General features: G+C 38.6%; 1 protein-coding gene across 1 annotated transcript in view; it reads left to right on the forward strand.

Annotated features, from left to right (window-relative positions):
- Positions 1–23,222, forward strand: part of LOC136884740 (mucin-19) — a 415,881-nt gene that overhangs the window by 50,128 nt on the left and 342,531 nt on the right. The window contains exon 3 of the mRNA XM_067157030.2: positions 19,625–19,697. Within this exon, the coding sequence (XP_067013131.2) occupies positions 19,625–19,697 (73 nt within the window). The remainder of the gene's footprint in view (positions 1–19,624; positions 19,698–23,222) is intronic.

Raw genomic sequence — 23,222 nt, forward strand, 5'->3', positions numbered from 1 at the left:
TCACATCTTCAAACAACCATCACAGAAAGACTACATAATTAAAACATCCCTCCACATAGGGTTGGCGTCGGGAAAGTTATCCGGCTATTATTATTATTATTATTATTATTATTATTATTATTGTTATTATTATTATTATTATTATTATTACGTGAATAATTTTCGCTTTCTTTAGAAATCCAGTATTCCGAGATATAAGCCTGTAAGGGCTCTTTAATTTAGTAGAAGCTAACAAGATCGAACTGTCACATTTAAGCTTTTCCAAATGCGACTGACCTCTTCCAGAATCGAAGTCGTTGCCCTGAGACAAGGACGACAAAGAAAAATATATTGCGCAATGAAGGCTAGCCTGCCATTCTACAGTGTGCCAGGCTGTGTAGCTCGGGCAATGAAGCACTGACCTTCTCGGAGCAGCAGGTTCGATCCTGGCTCAGTCCGGTCGTATTTGTAAGTCCTCAAATAGGTCAGCTTCGTGTGGGTAGATTTACTCTAATGTTAAAGAACTCCTGTGCGACAAACTTCCAGCACCTCGGAGTCGACAAAAACCGCAGAAATTCATCAATGAGACATAGATACATTATTATTATTATTATTATTATTATTATTATTATTATTATTATTATTATTATTATTATTATTATTATTATTATTATTATTATTATTCGAATAACCCTTTTGAAGGTACGATAAATCAATTTTGGTTACATTTCTATGCATTTAACTTTCTTCCTTTCCACACTTCCTTCATTTTCTGAGAACGTTGTTCCTTTTCCTCTTGAGTCCATTTTTCTTCTAGATGTTAATTTATTTCTGTCCCGAAATGCTGCTTTTCGTGTTACTTCTCTGAAACTTTTTATTTTTGCTATTGTATCTATTTTAATTCCAGCGTTTTTCATATCCTTTTTAATTTCAATGAACCACGTTGGCCTGAATTTGTAACTGTTCAATAAGTTGAAGATTTGTTTAGTTAGTCTTTTGTTATTCATTGCCAACGGCCGTAGCCGTGTTCAAACACCGGATCCCGCGAGATCTCCGAAGTTAAGCAACATTGGGCTTGGTCAGGAGTTGGATGGGTTGCCACGCGCTGTTGGTGGGGGGTAAGGGAATGGAGGAGCGGAAAGGAACTGGCCACCCTACCGCACGTAAACTCCGGCTCAGGAACACCTCTGCGGAGGTTCGGACCTGCCTTCGGGCAGAATATCACCAGATCAATTAAGCACTGCAAGTACCATCTTTATGCTGATGATCTGCAAATTTATTACCACACTAGAACTAATAATATACAACAAGCAATATGTCATGTAAACGCTGACCTTGAGCAAATTAATAGCTATGCAATTAAAAACAACCCTAAATAAAACCCCCATAAAACGCAAGCCATTATCAACGGTACATCAAAGAATCTTCACATTTTAAAATAAAATTGCATTCCTCCCGTAACTTTAAATAATAGACTACTGTTATACCTTATTGTGAATCAGTTTCTAACCTTGGTGTTATTATAACGGAAACTCTAAACTGGACAGCGCAAGTTAAGAATATCTGCAAAAAGGTTTATTGTGGCTTGCACCCCTTAAAACGTTTCAGAAATGTATTCCCTCGATCACTAAAAATTCAACTTGTTCGGTCATTATTATTTCCCATTTTTGACTACTGTGATGTAATTCTTACGGATATAACAAAAGAATTAAGCTTGAAACTACAACGCACTCAAATTGCTTGTCCTAGATATGCTATGGATTTACGGTATGACGCTCGAGTTTCTCCCTACTATAAACAATTATCTTGGTTACGACTACATGACAGACGTAAACTACATGAAAATACTCTTGTGTACCAGGTACTTTCGGAAGGCATCCCTGCTTATCTCTCCAGCAATTTTCGTCACCTTGGTTCTTTACATCCTCATGATACTCGCTCAGTGTCCCTCCTAGAAATACCTGTCCACCGAACAACCACATACCATCGATCATTTACTATCACCGCTTCGGGATGGTGGAATGCTCTTCCCAAAGACATCAAGGATGCTGCATCAAAAAGTATATTTAAAACCTCCTACCAGCAGTTCCTCGTTAAGTGCTTCCAGCAAGGTACAGTACCTGTATGAGCGGAACGAGTGATTGTGTGTGAAAATGATATATTATTGCACAATAAATTAAATATTGGTTTAATATGATTATGGAATAATAACAATATGTGTGTGGTTAAGTGTAAGAAAGGGCCAAGAGCCCTAACTTCGCCACAGAAAATAAAGGCTTTATCTTATCTTATCTTACCACGCCCAATGTTGCTTAACTTCGGAGATCTCACGGGATCAGGTGTTTCAACACGGCTACGGCCGTTGGCCTTATATCAATAACTACCTTTATTATTATTATTATTATTATTATTATTATTATTATTATTATTATTATTATTATTATTATTATTATTATTATTATTATTAGAGACCAGGGCGGAATGGCCAGCATTGAGGCATTCGATTAAGAGTGTCCTGGGTTCGATTCACTGCCGAGTCGTGGATTTTAATCTCGTCTGATTAACTTTTGTGGATCGCTGACTGGGTACGGTAATTGTGTTTGTGCCTACATGCTCCTCTTCGTATTCAGACAATACATCACACTCACTACAAACCACCACAGAAATACGGAATAGTGATTACATCCCTCCGCACAGGGTTGACGTTAGGAAGGGCATCTCGCCGTAAAGAAGCGCTAGATCCACCTGTGGGACGCAGTTCGCACCCGCGACCCACGCAGGTGTGAGAAAATCAGAATATTATTATTATTATTATTATTATTATTATTATTATTATTATTATTATTATTATTATTATTATTATTATTATTATTATCCACCTCTGTGGTGTATTGTTTAGCGTGATTAGCTGCCACCCTCGGATGCCCGGGTTCGATTCCCACCTCAGCCATGCTCGAAGTGGTTTTCCGTGGTTTCCCACTTCTCCTCCAGGCAAATGCCGGGATGGTACCTAACTTAAGGCCACGGCCGCGTCCTTCCCTCTTCCTTGTATATCCCTTATAAACTTCCCATCCTCCCCTCCAACAAGGCCCCTGTTCAGCATAGCAGGTGAGGCGGGAGAAGTACTGGTCATTCTCCCCAGTTGTATCCCCGATCCAAAGTGTCACACGCTCCACGACACTGGTACAGGCGGTACAGGTGGAATCCCTCGCTGAGTCCGAGGTAGAAACCAACTCTGGAGGGTAAAGAGGTTAGGAAAGAAAGAAATTTATTATTATTATTATTATTATTATTATTATTATTATTATTATTATTATTATTATTATTATTATTATTATTATTATTATTATTATTATTATTATTATTATTATTATTATACCACTTTCTCCACACTTATGGAACCGCGGGTGCGGATGCGGTGAAGAATACTAATAAATTTTTAAACAAAAATTAGCTAGAAAATACACCTCCAGTTTCACGTTCAAGTATGTTCTGTATCATAACATCAACACATTCTCATGAAGTAATACATCCTGTAAACTTCTCTTCCATGCAGGACTGGTAAACGAGAAATGTGGCGTCACAAGTGACTGACTGCCCGGTGTGGGGGAACCCCCGGTGTAGCTTGTAAGTGAACTTCGCCGTGCTATAAGGCATTAGACTATGCCACGCTCTCTTGTGTAAGAAGTGTTGCATACCTGACTTACATCACGGCGAACGTCTAGTCAAAAGTATTATTTGAGCTGCGGGAAAACCGGACAAAAGTTCTTGAAGAGTGTGATGAAAAGCTTACAGGCGACTTACGTTCAAGGTCACTGATAAGTGGTGGAGGGAATATAGAATGCTTTAAGGCTCCCACACAGTCACTGGATACACGCTAGAGAAAGTTGCACAGTTACTCGAACGAACTACAAACGGTAACTCAATTCGGAAGACTCCTACATAGTACGTTCCATGTTAATACAAAATGCGGGCTATTTTACAGTTCATATAAATTAACGATACTAAATTTCAAATATATTTAAATTTAAAATACAGTACTTCTTTTCAGCTACATAATAAAAATCTAAAAGATAATAATAAGTAAGAAAATTATTTAAGAACATTCATTTTCCGTTCGTCAACGTTGTGAAATATTCTCTGTCTTTTTTCCTATATTTCTTATCCCACGTGAACGACACAAAATCACGTTAAAATCTTCGTTGAAAAATTGTGTACAAAACTAAGAGTGATAGGAAAGGCATTTTTACACAAACCGTGCAGCACATCTTTGTTGGCCTGTTTCTTTTTCATCCACACTGTGCTGTTACATAGAAGCGACATCTGGATATTCCGAAAATCTGAGAAGAAAAATTTTGGCCTTTGAAATGTGAATTACCTAATGGTAAAAGTGAAAAGGTTCTGCACAGGTTTGAATTGATAAAACCATGCTAGTGGATCGCTAATTTGCAAGAGAAGGGATGTGTGGATTGGGCATTTTCTAAATCGCAAACGAACGTGAAGACATTTTTTGAAGGAACTGTGGAAGGAAGTAATGCTAGAGGCAGACCGAGGTTGCAGTACATCGGTCAACTCATGAGCGACTCCTGTATAAATCTGAAGAGACTAGCCCAAGACATAGAAGAGTGGAGAGGTACTTGTACCAACGCAAATCAATCTTGAGATTGATGACACAAGAAGAACAAGAAGAAAAATTCTTAAACCATAATAGGAGCAAATCATATGAATAAAATCGCACTGGCCCATTTTCTTTGTTACTCAGAAAAGCACAGAATCATAAATATGTTCTTTTGGGTTATAAGACGACAGGACGAGTACAAATCCTTTGGTCGCTCCCCTCTTAGTAGCCTCTTATGGTATGCAAGGGGTGAAGATAATTCATCCTTCGACTCCACCCACAGGGGAGATAAAGAGTCCCGATAAATCGAAGGAAAAATGAGTGTATCCACTAGAAGAAGGTAAGGCCCATTAATTCTGAGAAAAAGAAAGACGTTCTAGACCTCATAATTGTAAATTTATTTATTTATTTATTTATTTATTTATTTATTTATTTATTTATTTATTTATTTATTTATTTATTTATTTATTTATTTATTTATTTATTTATTTATTTATTTATTTATTTATTTATTTATTTATTTATTTATTTATTTAATTTGACGTAGGACGTCCCGTTTTGCCAAATGACACAAAATAGCACACAGAAGAAATTGATTAATTTTTGAACAACTAAACCAGACTAATATTTAAAATAATGTAGGTTACAAATGACTATCATAAACGCTGTGAACTCCATATACGTGATGTCGAAGAATCGATACAGTGTATTTTTTTATTATTATTATTATTATTATTATTATTATTATTATTATTATTATTATTATTATTATTATTATTATTATTATTATTATTATTCAGACCTGTGCTGTAGAGGTAGCGTGCCTGTCTCTTATCCCAAGGCCCTGGGTTCGTTTCCCAGCCAGTAAAATGTATTTAATTTTGGACGGTGGAGTAAAACGTCGTTCAGTAGATAAGAGAGTTTCCGAAGCTCTTAGTTACAGAAAGAAAGCGCACAGTGAGAAGATGACGCTACTGGCCTTGTATACATAAACGAACACTGGTTGCCATGGTTACAACAGTGTCGGTAACTTGATTACGCTGATTCCAGACAAACACCCAGCCCAAAAATATATCCGTGTTAAAATTGTCAGAAGTTTCTTTTAATGTAATTTTAACATATCATTTCTCAATATTATTCACGTGTGATTAATATTTAAAAATAGCTTCTAATCTTAGAGAGGCGTAAGTAGATATCACAATTCAAACAGCGAGTTTTGGTTCTACTTTTGGATCTACAAATTCTAGGCCTGCCATTCGTTGGGTAGCCAAAACAAAAGGAAAACACACTCCGAGACCCGCAAAGTCATTGCAGTCCAGGATGACGCAGCAAGAGTGGTTCGTTAGTGTTCAAATACTTGCCAGTCATACACTAGAAAGACCGGTATTCCAATCTTGAAAACAATTCCGGTACCACGCGTAAGGAACATACCGAAGATTCCATTTTAGTCTCGACCAATGGTGTAAGTTTTTCTATCAAAATATTGAGCGAGTTTCCCGCGTTGTAAGGGTCACGTAGCTATGAACTTGCATTCGAGAGATGGTGGGTTCGAATCCCACCGTCGGCAGCCCTGAAGATCATTTTCTGTGGTCTCCCATTTGCCACCGTCGGCAGCCCTAAAGATCATTTTCTGTGGTATCCCAGTTGCACACCAAGCAAACGCTGGGGCTGTAGTTTAATCAAGACCACTGTCACTACCTTACCATTAATCCTTTTCATCCTTTCATTGCCGAAAACATCCGAGGTGTCAGTATGACGTTGAATCACCACCAAAAATAAAAGAAGAATTTCTGTTAAAATTAAAATCATCCTAACACGCCATACAACTACCATTAAACAGCATTCCTCGGAACATTATTATACTCATATCTCCTTTCTTAGAATAAAATGTACTCAACAGCAGTCAATATGGGGCAGCTGTAAGGTATTTCCATGGCAACCAGCCTGTATGTAGGCACGGTTCAGTAGCAAACAAACATATCAGGCTTTCTGCTTCCTTTGATTTGATTTTATTCTATTCCATTTCTACTTTAGGCCAAAAAATGGAGTAAAGAGTTGTAAGTTGGGAAGGAAAGGAGTGAGGTGGAGTAGGGTGGGAGTGGAGATGTGATGCCGCCTCCCTCCGCCAGAATGCGCCAATCGCGAGTCTCGATGTGGGAGGTGTTTGCCTCTCGGCACCTGGCTTGCGTGGGCCACACAATGAAACTGGAGACTGCGGACTGGACCACATACCTCCAACACCTCCTTCATCCACCCAACTCTTTACAAACTTACCTTTGTTTGCTTATTTTTCTACTTTCATATCAGTTCCGGGAACAAAACTCAGTTACCGTACATATTACAATAATACATCTCTTTCTTTTTAGTATTTGCTGACTTGCTATGTTACACAGGTCAACAGGAGCATTGCGGATGCAATTAAACTATCTTCTGCTTAAAATAACCAGAAACAAACTATTCCTTACAGCATGTCTATACTTTTAGACTAACAAACCTCTTATTTTTCGAATATATTATGTTCTAAGTATTTTTATTTTACTCAAAATTCGAGAGTACCACAAGGATACACGTTGACACCCATGATAAGTTTTATTTGTATCAAGAAATTCTTACTTCATGAATTAAATCTGGAGTAAGTTGCGCATAACAAATGATCGAGTCAGCCACCTGTTATACAGGTTACAGGACAGTTTGCACTCCACACACATATTTTTCAGCGGTTTTCTACTAGTTCAACGTCATATTAACACATATCGTTTTTCGACAGCAATGGGACAGGATTGAGCAAAGACGGACAGGAAGCAGACGTGCCCTTAAGTAAGGTACGTCCACAGAATTTTCCGGTGTGAAATGTGAAACCACAGAAAACCACATTGCTTTTTGCTTTTACAAGTTGCTATACGTCGCACCGACACAGATAGGCCTTATGGCGATAATGAGATACGAAAGGGCTAGGAGTTGGAAGGAAACGGTCGTCGCCTTAATTAAGGTACAGCGCCAGCATTTTCCTGGTGTGAAAATGGGAAACCACGGAAAACTATCTTCAGAGCTGTCGACAGTGGGCTTCGAATTCACAAGCTCACGAATGCAATGCTAGAGCTAAGCTATCTCTACCAAGCAGCCAAGACTATCAGTAATTTATGCCTATAACCTGAGGCTTTTTGTTATAAAACTCTCTGTTGTGGTGCTCATTAGCGGAGAGTGCCACAAGGATACAGGTTATCACCCATGGTAATTACATTTTATATTATTAATGCTAAGAGCCATAAGTTCTTTAAATCTAGAGAAACTTGTGCAACACAAACAGTAACATGCTTATCAGCTGTTATACAGGATACAGGATCGAATCTAATCGCTGTCCGCCTTCATTCCGTAAGTTATTCATAGCTTTATAGTCTATATAATTTATAAGCTGGTACAATTGTTACCACCTATATTTAACATTTCAGTGGAGTTGTACTCAATGAATCATTCTTGATCATACATACCGAACACAAGATTCCCAGACGAGTGGAATTTAAGATAGAAAGGAAAATGTCCATGTTGATTTCTGACTAAATTCACCAATCCGGCCGGGAATCAAACTAGGATCCCTCAAAACCGAAGACAAAAGTGCTTGGTTTTCAGCCAAGGAACCGGATCATTGTTTTAGAAATTCCTGCGAGCATCAAATTGTGCGAAGATTTCTCTGATGTTCTTAAATCCACTTCTGAAATGATTTAATTCTTCTTCATTTCTGTACGCATACATGACGTGGAACACTTTTACTGACTCGTGATTATTGATTACTTGAACCCGAAAATTTAGGCAGTAATAAGTTAGAATAGAAACTAATTCTGTTACGTTTTATAAATTTGCTTTACGTCGTACCGACACAGATACGTCTTGTGGCGACGATCAGATAGGAAAGGGCTAGGAGTGGGAAGAAAGCAACCATGAAATTAGTTAAGGTACATTCCCAGCATTTTCCTGGTGTAAAAATTGGAAACCACTGTAAACCATCAAGTGGGGTTCGAACCCACTATCTGCCGAATGTAAGCTCACAGCTCCACGACCCTAACAGCACGGCAAACTCGTTCGGTAAATTCGGTTATTAGGATGTGTCTTCCAGCCCCCTCTTCCGTGATGTAGCGAGAGTAACATAAATTCACGGGAACTTGATTGCCGTACCCCTAATGTTTATGCAAAACTCATAGCATAACTGTTACGCAGGATAGGCTATGCTTGTTCAGTAAGTATTCATTCTAACTTATTACTGCCTAAAAATCAGAACTCCACTGATTACTTACCTGGTTTTGATATAATCAGTTTTGACGTCAAAAGTTCTTCAAATTGCGAGTGGCGGTTCATAACAGAAAAATCGAAAATAACTATTTCTTGAATCATTTCAAAATAATATAGCTCAAAAAGGATTACATGTAATGGACAGGTTTATATATTATGTTAAAATAGAAGGATGAGTGCAGCAGAGTCACCATAGCAATTGATGTAATGCGCGTGACGTCATCACAAGATGGCTGCAAAATTAAGGTAACAATCGAAAGTCACCTACTGCGCATTGTAGCTTGGCGTGTAGATTTCCCACAGACTAAAAGTAGATCTCATCGGATCTGTCTCAGTGGGATCTATCAGTAAAATTAATTAAAATCTGACTAAATAAATACAGTATAATACTGTAAATTTTGTGACTGAAATTTGACGAATTTTGGCACATTTCACAAAAACATCCAATTATAAGACTAATAAACTCATAAAAGCCTATACAAAACATACGCGTGAGGAAACTAGACTTAATTAGGGAGCGAATAACACCAAAAGGTGCGTTGCAAACGTGAGCCTGCATTGCTGACCTCCTGTAAAAGGAAATGACAAATCAAGCAAATCTTGAAAATCGCACTTCCCTTTCTCCTCATATCATTCACTATCGTTAAATAAAATCTTGATAACCGCTGAGAATTCGACAAATGAAAATTCAAATGAATAAACAAAAAAAATTCACAAACTCCATTACTTCGGTTAAATAATTCAAATTAATAAAATTACATGTTGTGGCGCTCATTCATTGAGAGTCCCACAAAGATACAGGTTATCACCATTGGTAAATAATAATAATATTTAGTTTTTTGTGTAATATCTGAATTCACCCCTTTTCGGTTTCTATTCGGTTAATTTATAATTGTTAGGTTCTTCAATGTGCCAAAACTACTGTAATTTTGAATAAATAAATTAATAAACCTCCTGAAAAAGAAAACGTGTAGTAACAGAATTATACGTCATAAAGAAACTTAATTAAAATAGAATAAAAATAGAATATTCTAATGAAAATAGAATAAAATACAGTAGAATATTATATTTTAATTAAATTGTTTCATTTGTTTTTAGGTAGTTTATAAGTTGATATGATCAAATTTCGGTAGACTCAGTAACCCAACAGTTACAAATTTGTATTTTTTTTTTTTTTTTTTTTTTTGCTAGTTGCTTTACGTCGCACCGACACAGATAGGTCTTATGGCGACGATGGGACAGGAAAGGGCTAGGAGTGGGAAGGAAGCGGCCGTGGCCTTAATTAAGGTACAGCCCCAGCATTTGCCTGATGTGAAAATGGGAAACCACGGAAAACCATTTTCAGGGCCGCCGACAGTGGGGTTCGAACCTACTATCTCCCGAATACTGGATACTGGCCGCACTTAAGCGACTGCAGCTATCGAGCTCGGTAATTTGTATTATTAATGTTAAATCCATAATTTGTCTTTCTTACATCTAGAGTAAGTTTTGCAGCATAAACGGTTAACTATAATATGAATAATCTTTCAAATAAAATTAAAATTGGAAATTACAACACAATCATAAAGCCAGAAAGACTCTACACTATGGAATGCATGTTCAGCATCAAATCAGAACAAATGGAGGAGATAACGGAAAAAAATCCAAAGTTCTGAGGAAAATTTGGCGAGCGTAGAAATCAGAAAAAAAAATCAGGTACAGGGAGAACTAAGATCCTTATCACAACGAACAAAGTTAAAATATGTCAGATGCAATTAGAAAGAGGGGGGTTAAATATTTGGCCACATAATTAGGATGGACGACAACAGACCCACCAGGTTAAACATGTTGATAAGAATAATGGGTTCAATAAATAGAGTAAGAAAACATAATCCAGAACAAAACAAATTTTAGAATGTTAACACAAGATTTTAAGGGTTTCCGGGAGAAGGAAAGTACGAAATGAAGTTACATCTGGACGGAAGAGAGGAGGAAACAACAAATAGAATGAAACAAGTATTGGAGAGCAAGAAAAGAAGCGGGAATTAAATATCGCAAATAAGTGCAATGGTTATTTCGATGGTGAAATTCAAAAATAGAGGAAGAAATGAAAATGTAAAATTTTAAATTTTTTTTATCATTTCCGATTAGAATAACCGAGAGACGTTTCAGGGAGTAAGTGGGTTCGAACCCGACTGTCGGCAACCCTGAAGATGTTTTACCGTGGGTTCCCATTTTCACACCAGGCCAATGCTGGAGCTGTACCTTAATAAAAGCCATGGTCCTTTCCTCCTCATTCCTAATCCTCTTCTATCCCATCGCCGGCGTAAAAAGACGTTTCAGGTAACATAACTCTAACGGCCCTACTTAGTACAGTCCACCGCCCTTTTTGCCTCTTTTATAAAATATCGTTCTGTCGGCACAATACATTTTGCGATGATACTCCGTACATATAATCGTATAAACACCCTCTAAAAGTATCATCTAAGACTGGTTGTGCTGAGAGGTTGATAGCCGAATTGAATCCTTGCTGCTCCTAGTGCGTCCTTCTCCCTACCCACAGGACTCCCCTAGGTCACATAAATCTGCCGATTAAACGTGGAACTCACGTCCTCATAAAACCCCGCCACGGAAACAAAAGGAAAAGAACAGTGAGTGAGTCCTAATGACGTCACGTATCGTAATCCAATTTGCGGGCCGTGCGTCTCATCGGACTCGACCAACTTTTCTCCGCTCTTCACTTCGATACCACACTGTAACACGGCTGTGCCTCTCGCTAGCTGATCAGCTGCACTCATTCCGTTACCGTGCGCGTTAAAGTCTTAAGCCAGATATCATAAGGGAATAATCACTGTAATATACAGGAGAAAGAGTGAATAATAACACGGAGAGGTCATTTACCAGAAGAGCGGAGGAAAGCGCTTATCGATGGACTCAGGATATACTGGCAGGACGTCAAAGCCCGCAGACGAAAAAGACGCAGACAATGAAAATGAGATTGTTTGTTAACACCCAGTCCATAGAGGCTCAATGCGAAATAAACAACAATAATAATCTGGACTAGACAGTTAAGCCAATTTAGAAAGAACCACCAAACTTCAGAAAGTGTATAGAGTAGGAGACGCTTTTGAAATTCTATGGTCACATCTGTAGAAAGGGTAATAAGAGATTGGCTAAAAAGATATCGACTATAATCAATGCAAGGAAGGTCAAGATCAACTGGTTGGAAGGAAAAAGCAGGATTTTCTAGACATAAACGCTACATACCGCACCAAAAAAATTGTAAAGTCTTTGGAATTCTGGTTGCAAATCACACATTAGTGGGAAAAGCGAAAAAGAGCACTGGAGAAAACACCACAGCGAATTCATTAAGAGATTTTGGGAGGAGAATAAGAAGGGGGAAGCCGTTAGACCAAGCTAACAAGTTCACACGAGCTCTGTAAATGGGGCATAACGAAGAAAGAAAGAAAGAAAGAAAGAAAGAAAGAAAGAAAGAAAGAAAGGAGAATGTTATTGGCTTTACATCTCACCAACTACTTTCACGGTTTTCGGAGACGCCGAGGTGTCGGAATTTATTCCTGCAGGAGTTCCTTTACGTGCCAGTGAATCTACAAGAGGCTGGCGTATTGGAGCACCTTCTAATACCACCGGACTTAGCGAGGATAGAAGCTGCCAAGTTGGGGTGAGAGTCCAGCGCCTCAACCGTCTGAGCTATTCGGCGCAGTGGAAGAGTAAATATTTCGGGAGTTAGTTGTCTGGACTATTTTAAATACTTCTATTACAGTTTTTCCCCACACCTTTGGGGTCGCGGGTGCGAACTCTGTCACACTTGTGGATTAATCCCTGTTGTACGACGGGATGCCCTTCCTGACGCCAATCCTGTGTGGAGGTATGTATTGACTATTGCGTGTTTCTGGGGGTGGTGTGTTGTGTTGTCTGAATATGAAGAGCAGAGTATTAGGACAAACACAAACACCCATTCCCCGAGCGAGAAGAATTAATCAGAGCGATTAAAGTCCACTACTCAGCCGGGAGTCAAACCCCGGACCCTCTGAAGCGAAGGCCTCAACGATGACCATTCAGCGAAGGAGTTGGAATGGAGGTTAAACAGACTAAATAAATAAATAAATAAATAAATAAATAAATAAATAAATAGCCAACTCTGTGGTGTATGGTTAACATGATTAGCTGCCATCTCCGGAGACCCGGGTTCGGATCCCACGAAATTTGAAAAGTGGTAAGAGGGCTGGAACGGGGTCCACTCAGCCTTGGGAGGTCAAAGTAGAGGTGGGTTCGATTCCCACCTCAGCCATCCCAGAAGTGGTTTTCCGTGGTTTCCCACTTCTCCTCCAGTCAAACGCCGGGATGGTACCTAACTTAAGGACACGGTCGCTTCCTTCCCTCCTCCTTGTATATCCCTTTCAATCCTCCCACCCCCCACCCCGCAAGGTTCCTGTGCAGCATAGCATGTGGGGCTGCCTGGGCGAGGTTATTGTTCTCCTCCCCAGTTGTATCCCCGGACCAAAGTCTCACGCTCCAGGCGGTATAGGTGAGATCCCTCGTTGAGTCCGAAGGGAAAACCAACTCTGGGGGGTAAACAGATTAAGAAAGAAAGAAGAATAAATAAATTTATAAATAAATAAATGAGAGTAAATTTTACCTAATATTTTGAGAATGCCTGCTGATCGCTTTGAGTGGCCAACTTTCCGCCGTCATGTTGTCCTTTATGTCTCCACTCTACTGTGTGACAAGGAGAGGAGGAAGGGGGAGAAGAGATTAGAGCAGCGCGCGGGGGGAACAAAAGACGCTTACTAACGGCTAGATCGTGAGTGGAGTCGACAGCGCCTCATCTTCTCCCGGACACGTCTAGCATCAACTATTGAATAGTTAATTTCCATTCAAATGCATGCGCAGCGCTTATAACGGCACTGTATGTAATATGCAGGTAGGGTCTATAGACTGGCGTTAACTACGTGTTACAGTCTCGTCAAGGAATATGCAACAAAACACCAGCGCAACCAAATGCTTCAAAATTTAAATGACTATCGTCAGAAGATCTCTAGGAGGGGATCTTATTTTATATGAAAGGACTTCACCTGAAAGAGAAAGAACACGTCATTCGCTCGTCGCTACTCTGCCAAAACTGCGAATTTGATAATGGTCTTTCGATCGATTATTTCCCTTAAGGGGTGAGAGCAACACCTTTGACCGGCCAAAACTCCAATTTTTTTCATTTTAAATTGAACTCTTCTCTTTATAACAGTGCAAAATAGTTGTTAATATCTCCAATACTTTCGGAGTTATGACCAAAAAACGTGAAGGCCTGTCATCCAAGCAAGCCTTTTATCAGTAAGTTTGTTGCTCGTTTGCTGTAACTCTTTTGTTATTAAGAACTGTTTCCATTATAACTCTGAAATTTTTAAGACATTAAAATGAAAATTTGCATGCTTGTATATTTCATAGAGAAGAAGAAAATATACTAGACCTGTTAAGTTTGTTTTTAAAAAATTTATATGAAAGTTAATGAAAAAATTGACTACTCGAAAATAACTTCATGAAAAACTATTTATACTTGATGGACTTAACTGATTCTAGTACATTACACAGCAAAATAGGGGCCATTATACGCCGCCATTTTGAATAATTAGTTATGTATAAAGCATAGGTTTATATCATTTCTAAATATGTAGGATTATTACTAAGGAATAATATGTTTGACATACTAAGTTTCCTTTTAATATTAATTTCCCTTGCTGCGGGGAAAGGTTTCCTACACCCCATGTTTAAAGTTGAAAGGTGTAGGTCTCCCCATTAAGACTGATAACGCCTCCCAGCCAGATATCGGCATGCAGTCCTTCAAAAAAGTTTTCGTTGATTTTATCTTCCTATTCATGTGTTTAAAGGAAAATGAGCCTTAAATACATCATACTATAGAATTGGGTAAATACAGCGGTGTGAAAAATTATTAGACTAAAAAGAGAAGACCCAATTTAAATTGCCTTACTTCTGGGTTTTGCCAACACTTATCTTTCTAATTTGTTCCATTGAACTCCCTATCATTCTGTTAAATATTCATTCTACTTACCAAACTTTTTGAAATACTGTATTATTCCTAATTGTTGAAATATTACATTGAGCTTAAATATCTCTGTTTGATTTATTGCTAATTATACATCAGTTTCGAAGACGTTGAATTATACCAGCGCTCAAGTAAGCAAAATTTCACAGAATCACTTCATGTAATGGCATTTTATCTAATTACACTCAAAAGAGAAATCAAAAATCCTCAACATTGGAATTTAGTATTGATAGAGGACTCTGTTTGTTGTATACAAAAGAGCAGATTTGTACAACAAAAATAAATTGTTTATTGTTGAAGCTATTCACTCTGTACAAAATAAAAATTGCTCTAACGTGTTTCTTTTGCTGAATGTACTGGGTACATTAAATCCGTAATCTGAATAAACTTGAGGATGTCATGTAAAAATGATACATATATAAAAATGTAACCTAATATGTACAGTAAGGCTCTCGTTGCCAGAACACAATGCAAATCAATATCCCTAAATTGACTGCCTAAGCTGACCATGACAAGAGTTCTAGCAGAAGGCTATGTTAGTTTACAATCCTAATATGACTGATGTCGGTAAAGAAAATGTTATCAAGTTATAGAGCCACACAGGGCAGATAGGATGAGGCTAGAGAGCTTATCCTGAGGTGAAATCTCCCAGCTAACGTTAGTCCACCCAGTTCAGTGCACATTTTCAAGAGGCATACCCTCCGTACCCGACTTATGGTGTAGGCTAGTCGTTGGACAACTGTTAACTGCCTGTCTGTCTCTTTTTTTTCGGCGGGGCCCCCGATGTTCGCTCCCCCCGCGTGGCAATCAGCTTAGTCTACATTGCCTCCAACATGCTATTAATTTCTAAGAAGAAAAGGGATAGCAGGGAAGAGTGGGAAGTGATGCAAGGAGTATCTGCCGGTTTCCGAGTTAGACGCGTTACCAGGCAAGGTTTGTGTTGGTAAAGTGGTGTTAAGGCAGGGTATTAAGGGTCAGGGAAAACCATATAGGCAGAAAAGAGCCTACATGTAAAACCTGTCTCTTCCGCCTGCTCACCTTTATATACTGCAGGTAGGCTGACGTCACTGTCTCGTCAGCGTGCTGACTGGGAAATACGTCATGTTTCTGAAATCTCGCCGTGTAGCGCGCTGACTTCAAACAGGTGAGGTGGCACCACAACACCATTGAATATAATACTGCCATTGATGTAATTTTTAAAAATGTTAATTTGTGTTCTATAAATTTTCTTTAAACAGACAGCAACTAACACGCAAAAGGAGCTCCACTGGAACACAATAAACCTTTTTATGGTCAGCCAAGTAAGAGATAACGCGGCAATGGAAATATTCAAATATTACTGGTGAATCTAATAATATTCACACCTCTGTATGTCATGCAAACATATATTCCTACAGTACGGTCCAGTACGGTTCATTTTCCTTTACACGCCCGAATAGGAAAACGAACTCAGCGGAAATCGTTCCGATGGATTGCATTTTAATATGTGGCTGGGAGGCGTGAACAATCTTAAGGGAAATAATGGACAGGATGAGCATTGTCACATTCGCGATTTTGACATAGCAGCGACGACATGGGCTGACCGGAGTAAATGTCAACACCCAGTCTGGAAATTAATTTGGAAAATCGCGTTGATGACCATCAGAAAAGCCAAAAATATTATATTTACTTTGTTAATAAGATAAATTAGATTGGCATAAAAGCTTACACTTTAATAAACACTGATGGGGTGTGCTACAAGAATGTAACTGTATATTCAAAAAAGACAAAGGAAGTTTTAAATTTAGTAACGAAAACCACCCATAATCCTATAGGCCTATGAGGTAAGTACAGGTGACCCAAAATTCTGCAAGCATTTGAAGAGGCAGTACTTCACGGAGTATTGGAGGTAAAGAGGTAATAATTGATACGCATGATTGGCATTGCATGGGCTTTTATTGACACCAAAATAAAGTAAATAAAGCTACACTAACAGTGCCTTTTCTGGTAGAGTCAATATACCGCGTTTGCAGGCGCATCTGACGCCCTCTCTCACAACAACTCCTTTTATACCGTACACTGACGTGTTGCTGTCCAGCGCCATCTGTTGGCCTATTTGTCCACTCTTCGTTGCTGCCAATACAACCCCATGCCTTGTCAAGCATGTGTGGCCATTTGCACCTAACGTGTTGTTGTCCAGCGCCATCTGTTGGTCATTTAATGTGTTTTATTTTGGTGTCAATAAAACCCCATTATATGCCAATCATGTGTGTCAATTATTACCTCTTTGCCTCTTATTCCGTGAACTATGACCTGGTCAAAAGTTAGTTTGAGTATACAAGTAGTCTGATTTATTGCTTTTGATCTGAAACGAAGCTCTCCTTGCGTTTAAGTGCCCAACATTAATATTTCGATGTACGAGTATTATATTTGTGTATATTCTTCTTGAGTTTTAAAAATTCGAACATTGCAAACGTTAGAAAAAAATCGTAGAGAAAAATTCAAGGTATATTTGATATAGAACCTTTGAATTACCATGGACTTTGGACTCATTTTCAAGGACATTCTGGATAATTTATCCGCAGAGGATATAAACCTCATAATTCAAAATGGCACAGTGCTAAACTTAGCTTTCTCTGTCTTAAACCTCCTCAATACAGAACGTAGTTTAAAAGGGTGTATGATATCCCTTCAATGTCCCTTAAATTGTTTTACTTCGAAAGAGATGCTGAATAGTCCGAATTTTTATCGTGGGAGGAGGCTCTTCGGTGTAACTGTAAATCTACTGAATCAAATGTCTCCTATCTAAATACCATTCAATGCGAAATGTTGCGCTAAGAAACAACTCAAGAACGTTAACGATGGTAAATTAACACCTACTCTATAACGTTGTTGTTGTTGTTGTTGTTGTTGTTGTTGTTGTTGTTGTTGTTGTTGTTGTTGTTGTTGTTGTTGTTGTTGTTGTTGTTGTTGTTGTTGTTGTTGTTGTTGTTGTTGTTGTTGTTGTTGTTGTTGTTGTTGAGAAGGGAACCACACCTTGCTGTTTGACTCAGTTAAAGGTAACTCAAAAGCTTTACAGTCTTTCGAACATACAGGTTAAATACTACAACATACCTGTAAATAAACATATAACTAATAGTGCGTATTTATAGTCCTTGTTTAATAATGTGTACGTTTACAGGTATGTTATAGTGCAATGTTCACATTTAACTTGTGATTTCGACAGGCATAAGTTACATATTACTCTATAACATAATTCATTAGAAAAGAAACTTAAGATATGAATGAAAAACAAAATCTTTCAATATGATTCTAACGTACGTGGTAGAAGATTTCCCTCAGTAAAAAGGGTCTCAAAGTATCCTTAGTACATTTTACATACATACATTATAGACTGTTCTGCATTTCAGCGTTCAGTCTGCAAGCCTCTGTGAACCCACCAAACGTCACCACAATCCCCGATTTACAACTAGTGTTGTGGTCTCATTTAGTTCTATACCTCTTATATTTAAATCGTTAGAAACCGAGTCTAACCAACGTCGTCTTGGTCTACCTGTACTTCTCTTACCCTCCACAGCAGAGTCCATTATTCTCCTAGGTAACCTATCCTCCTCCATTCGCCTCACGTGACCCCACCACCGAAGCCGGTTTATCCGTACAGCTTCATCCATCGAGTTCATTCCTAAATTAGCCTTTTTCTACTCATTCCTAATACCCTCCTGCCATTGTTCCCACCTGTTTGTACCAGCAATCATTCTTGCTACGTTCATGTCTGTTACTTCTAACTTATGAATAAGATATCCTGAGTCCACCCAGATTTCGCTCCCGTAAAGCAAAGTTGGTCTGAAAACAGACCGATGTAAAGATAGTTTCGTCTGGGAGCTGACTTCCTTCTTACAGAATACTGCTGATCGCAACTGCGAGCTCACTGCATTAGCTTTACTACACCTTGATTTAATCTCACTTACTATATTACCATCCTGGGAGAACACACAATCTAAATACTTGAAATTATCGACCTGTTCTAGCTTTGTATCGCCAATCTGACATTCAGTTCTGTTGAATTTCTTACCTACTGACATCAATTTAGTCTTCGAGAGGCTAATTTTCATACCATACTCATTGCACCTATTTTCGAGTTCCAAGATAGTAGACTGCAGGCTTTCGGCACAGTCTGCCATTAAGACCAAGTCGTCAGCATAGGCCAAACTGCTTACTACATTTCCCCCTAACTGAATCCCTCCCTGCCATTTTATACCTTTCAGCAGATGATTCATGTAAACTACGAACAGCAAAGGTGAAAAGTTCATGTGAAATTTATGAACGCTCCAGTATAGGAATGGAGTTTAAAAGAATATATTGGAATTTCACTAACATTCCGGTATCAGTAAATAATTATGTTTTAAGCGTGATATATTTAGTTCTAACGGCTATTTTATTTAATTCTCCGTTTCAATTTAGACAGTCTCAAGTTATGGGGAGAGTGGAATAAAATTTACTTAAAATTAATTCCTTAACCACTATAACCTACTAGTTTGATGATGATGATTATTGTTGTTGTCTAAAGAGGCCTAACATGTATGTCATTAGCCCCAACTAGTATCTCTGAATTAAAACTCAAGTTCAAGGTGTAAAGACTGATTTATTGTATGAATAGATTGATTCTAAATCAGATGATCAAAATTATCGGCATTGTTTTCTTTCAGAGGGCAGTAAATGCCCAACGCCAGGTTGCAATGGTCAAGGGCACGTGACAGGACTGTATTCTCACCACCGCAGGTAAGAAACGGACATATATAAACGTATAAGAGCATTTTATTTGTTACTCCATATATTATACATTTTAACCAAAAAATGGCCAGAACACGTAATAAAAGGAAAGAAATAAGGAATTACTGAAAGAGATAACCGAGAAAGAACATCTGATCAGTGAAATAGGGAAGAGGAATGCCTAATTAATAGGGCGAATAATAATTTCATATTTAGTCAAATGTAAGGGAAAGTTCTAGGCAAGTCGGCCAAGACTATCATACACGAAGCAACTTTGAAAATCAATTAAGTCAGTTCGTATGAGGAGTTGGAAGTCCTAGCTTGTAACAGGGAACGATGGTTGTAGCGTCAGCCTTTTAGAAAATGATGAGTGTCGTGTTTTCCAGCTTAAATGGGAATTCACTGTGTCACAATTACTTTCCAAACGTCAAGATCATTTTCATATCTAGTGAGAAACCGTTCGCACACCTGTTAAAAGGGAAGCCATACTTTCCGATGTAGAGGAGAGGGAAATGTTATTTGATCATCATATACTGTCTTTTGCGTGTAAAGGAATAAATGATTTTTAATGAATTTGATGAAGTAAATGTGCGGAATTGAATTAAGGACTATAGTGTTAGATATTATTTTTTTAATGATAAATAATAACCTATTAAAACGTCTCACTACGTTTCAACAGACTGAATGACAAATTCGCACGTCTTCAAACAACGGTCATGAACATACTGTTCTAGCGCTTACAAAAGCTTTGGCCTACATACTCCGTGCCTCACAAGGAGAGGCAAAACCCTGCGTCCAACGGATTTCAACGAGCTTCAATGTACCTTCGGCGGTGAACGGTGCACTCAACAGGGTTTAGGTCAATACGCCTTCGTTTTCGAAAAAATTGAGGACTAATGTCATGACTAAAAATGTCATATCAAGACCTAATAATTTCCGTAAAGTTAATGAATCCCCGATTCCAATGCAACGCAAATATACTTGGAGAGTGACATCACAGTCGATCGGATCGGTGGCCGAGTGGTTACCGTACTTCTCTACGAACCTCGACGAGTTGAATTCGATTCTCATGGGAGCTATATTTTTTGTACAAAATAAATTGTTTCTTGAGGGAACGTGAAGATAAAAATGCGAATAAAAATATTGGGCAAACAATATTGAGCTTTATTTCCTACCTCAAATTAATATATATTAATATACATCCAGCATGTCCGCCCCTGTGGTGTAGTGGTTAGCGTGATTAGCTGCCACCTCCGGAGGCCAGGGTTCGATTCCCGGCTCTGTCACGAAATTTGAAAAGTGGTACGAGGACTGGAACGGGGTCCATTTAGCCTCGGGAGGTCAACTGAGTAGAGGTGGGTTCGATTCCCACCTCAGCCATCCTGGAAGTAGTTTTCTGTGGTTTCCCACTTCTCCTCCAGGCAAATGCTGGGATGGTACCTAACTTAAGGCCACGGCCGCTGTCTTACCTCTTCCTTGTCTATCCCTTCCAATCTTCCCATCCCCCACCAAGGCCCCTGTTAAGCATAGCAGGTGAGGCCACCTGGGCGAGGTACTGGTCATCCTCCCCAGTTGTATCCCCCGATCCAGAGTCTCACGCTCCAAGACACTGCCCTTGAGGTAGAGGCGGATTCTCTCGCGGAGTCCGAGGGAAAGACGAACCCTGGAGGGTAAACAGATTAAGAAAAAGGAGGAGAAGAATATATATCCAGCAGTAACTGTGAGAACATTAATTTCAGATAGAAAATAAACTTTACTGCAACTTGTGTTATAGTTTTCTTCAATTGCCCTCAAACATTAATTTCTTTTGTACAAGAAATATAGTTTGGACGAGACTCGAACTCACGTCTTCGAGGTTCACAGACAATTACGGTGACCCACTTGCATTCGGGAGATAGTGGGTTCAAATCCCACTGTCGGCAGCCCTGAAAATGGTTTTCCGTGGTTTCCCATTTTCACATCAGGCAAATGCTGGGGCTGTACCTTAATTAAGGCCACGGCCGCTTCCTTCCAACTCCTAGGCCTTTCCTATCCCGTCGTCGCCATAAGACCTATCTGTTTCGGTGCGACGTAAAGCAACTAGCAAAAAAAGAAAAAAATTACGGTGACCAATTGGTCACCGCTCCGGTTTACTGTGCTGTAACTCGCCAAGTATATTTGCGTTGCACTGGAATCGGCGATTCATCAATTTTTCGGAAATTATTAGGTTGCGGACCTGATATTTTAAGTAAAATTTGTTCGTCTTTTAGTGTTCTATCCCCTCCACTTTGTTCGAAGCGGATCGTGAGTGTTGAATGTCCCTCAACAGGTACATTTAAGCTCGTTGAAATCGGTTGGAGCAGGATCTGGCCTTTCCTTGTCAGATCATGTAACAGGCTTCTTAAATTGAGACTATCAATCCCCAGTGCCGGACTTACATGGACACAAATTGATTTTTGTTTCTGTTCAGAGAAAGAATTTTTGGACAGAACTACTTTCATGCCACCCTGCACATGTACAGTCGCTCAAAAAAAAAAGAATGAGCATATGGTATTATATGTGTCTCACATTTAGTAGTTTATCACACTCAGTCTTAACGTTTATCAAAATGTACAAACGATACCCACAACAAATATGCCTGTAGGTTTCATTCTTTCTGATCAATATGTACTTGCAATGAACTTATACAGTATCATGTGCACATTATTATTATTATTATTATTTGTGTTCTTGTTAATGTATTTAGCAACTGTACAGTAGCTCGGAAATAAATAAGATAAACCTTGCTCTCTCTTGCATGTTCTTAAGATTGACTATAGCATGAAAGGATCCGCAACGAGAGAACTGTTCTTTCCTGAGATCCAGCATAGATTCCAGTGCAACATGCTCATGCCTAATTTTGTGCTTACACAATTTTTATCTGGCCATGACAAATTTAAATCTTATTTCGAGCGATTTAACATCAATGTCTCAGATGATTACTTATCGTGGATCCTCTCAAACAGTGCAGCGTTTAATTTTTTATTGTCCTGTTTTCGAAAGACCAAGATATACCCTATATGTCACCTTAACTTCTGTGATACTAAATTCAACAAACCTCTATTTCATATATTTAAAAGACAATGTTGTTATAATATTTTTCTTTTACTTTCATTCACTGCATCTTTAACAAGCTTCCATCATAATGTTCAATCTGTTGCAAATTGCGTGTAATTTTATACTATATCCCTCATATGCTTTTTGCAAAATAGAGTTCCCTTCTTTTTTCATTGACAATGGACTATCAGTGCACATAAATAATTCTGAAGATATGGAGGGCATAGTAAATAAATTTACCACTGCCCAAATAAAAGCTTGTATGCAGGCTTTCAAAGTTAGTAGACCATCTGAAAAAACTGTTAGCCCAAAACACAGAACAGTGCCTTGGTGGAATGAAGAACTTACGATAATGCGGAAGAAAGTAAATGCATTTAGAAGAAAATTCCAGAGAACGTTAAATAACAATGTCCTCCGAGATCAGCGCAAAACTGAATACTTTGCTGAAAAAGCTAAATA

Source organism: Anabrus simplex, chromosome 13 (assembly GCF_040414725.1).
Source record: "Anabrus simplex isolate iqAnaSimp1 chromosome 13, ASM4041472v1, whole genome shotgun sequence".
Lineage (NCBI taxonomy): Eukaryota > Metazoa > Arthropoda > Insecta > Orthoptera > Tettigoniidae > Anabrus > Anabrus simplex.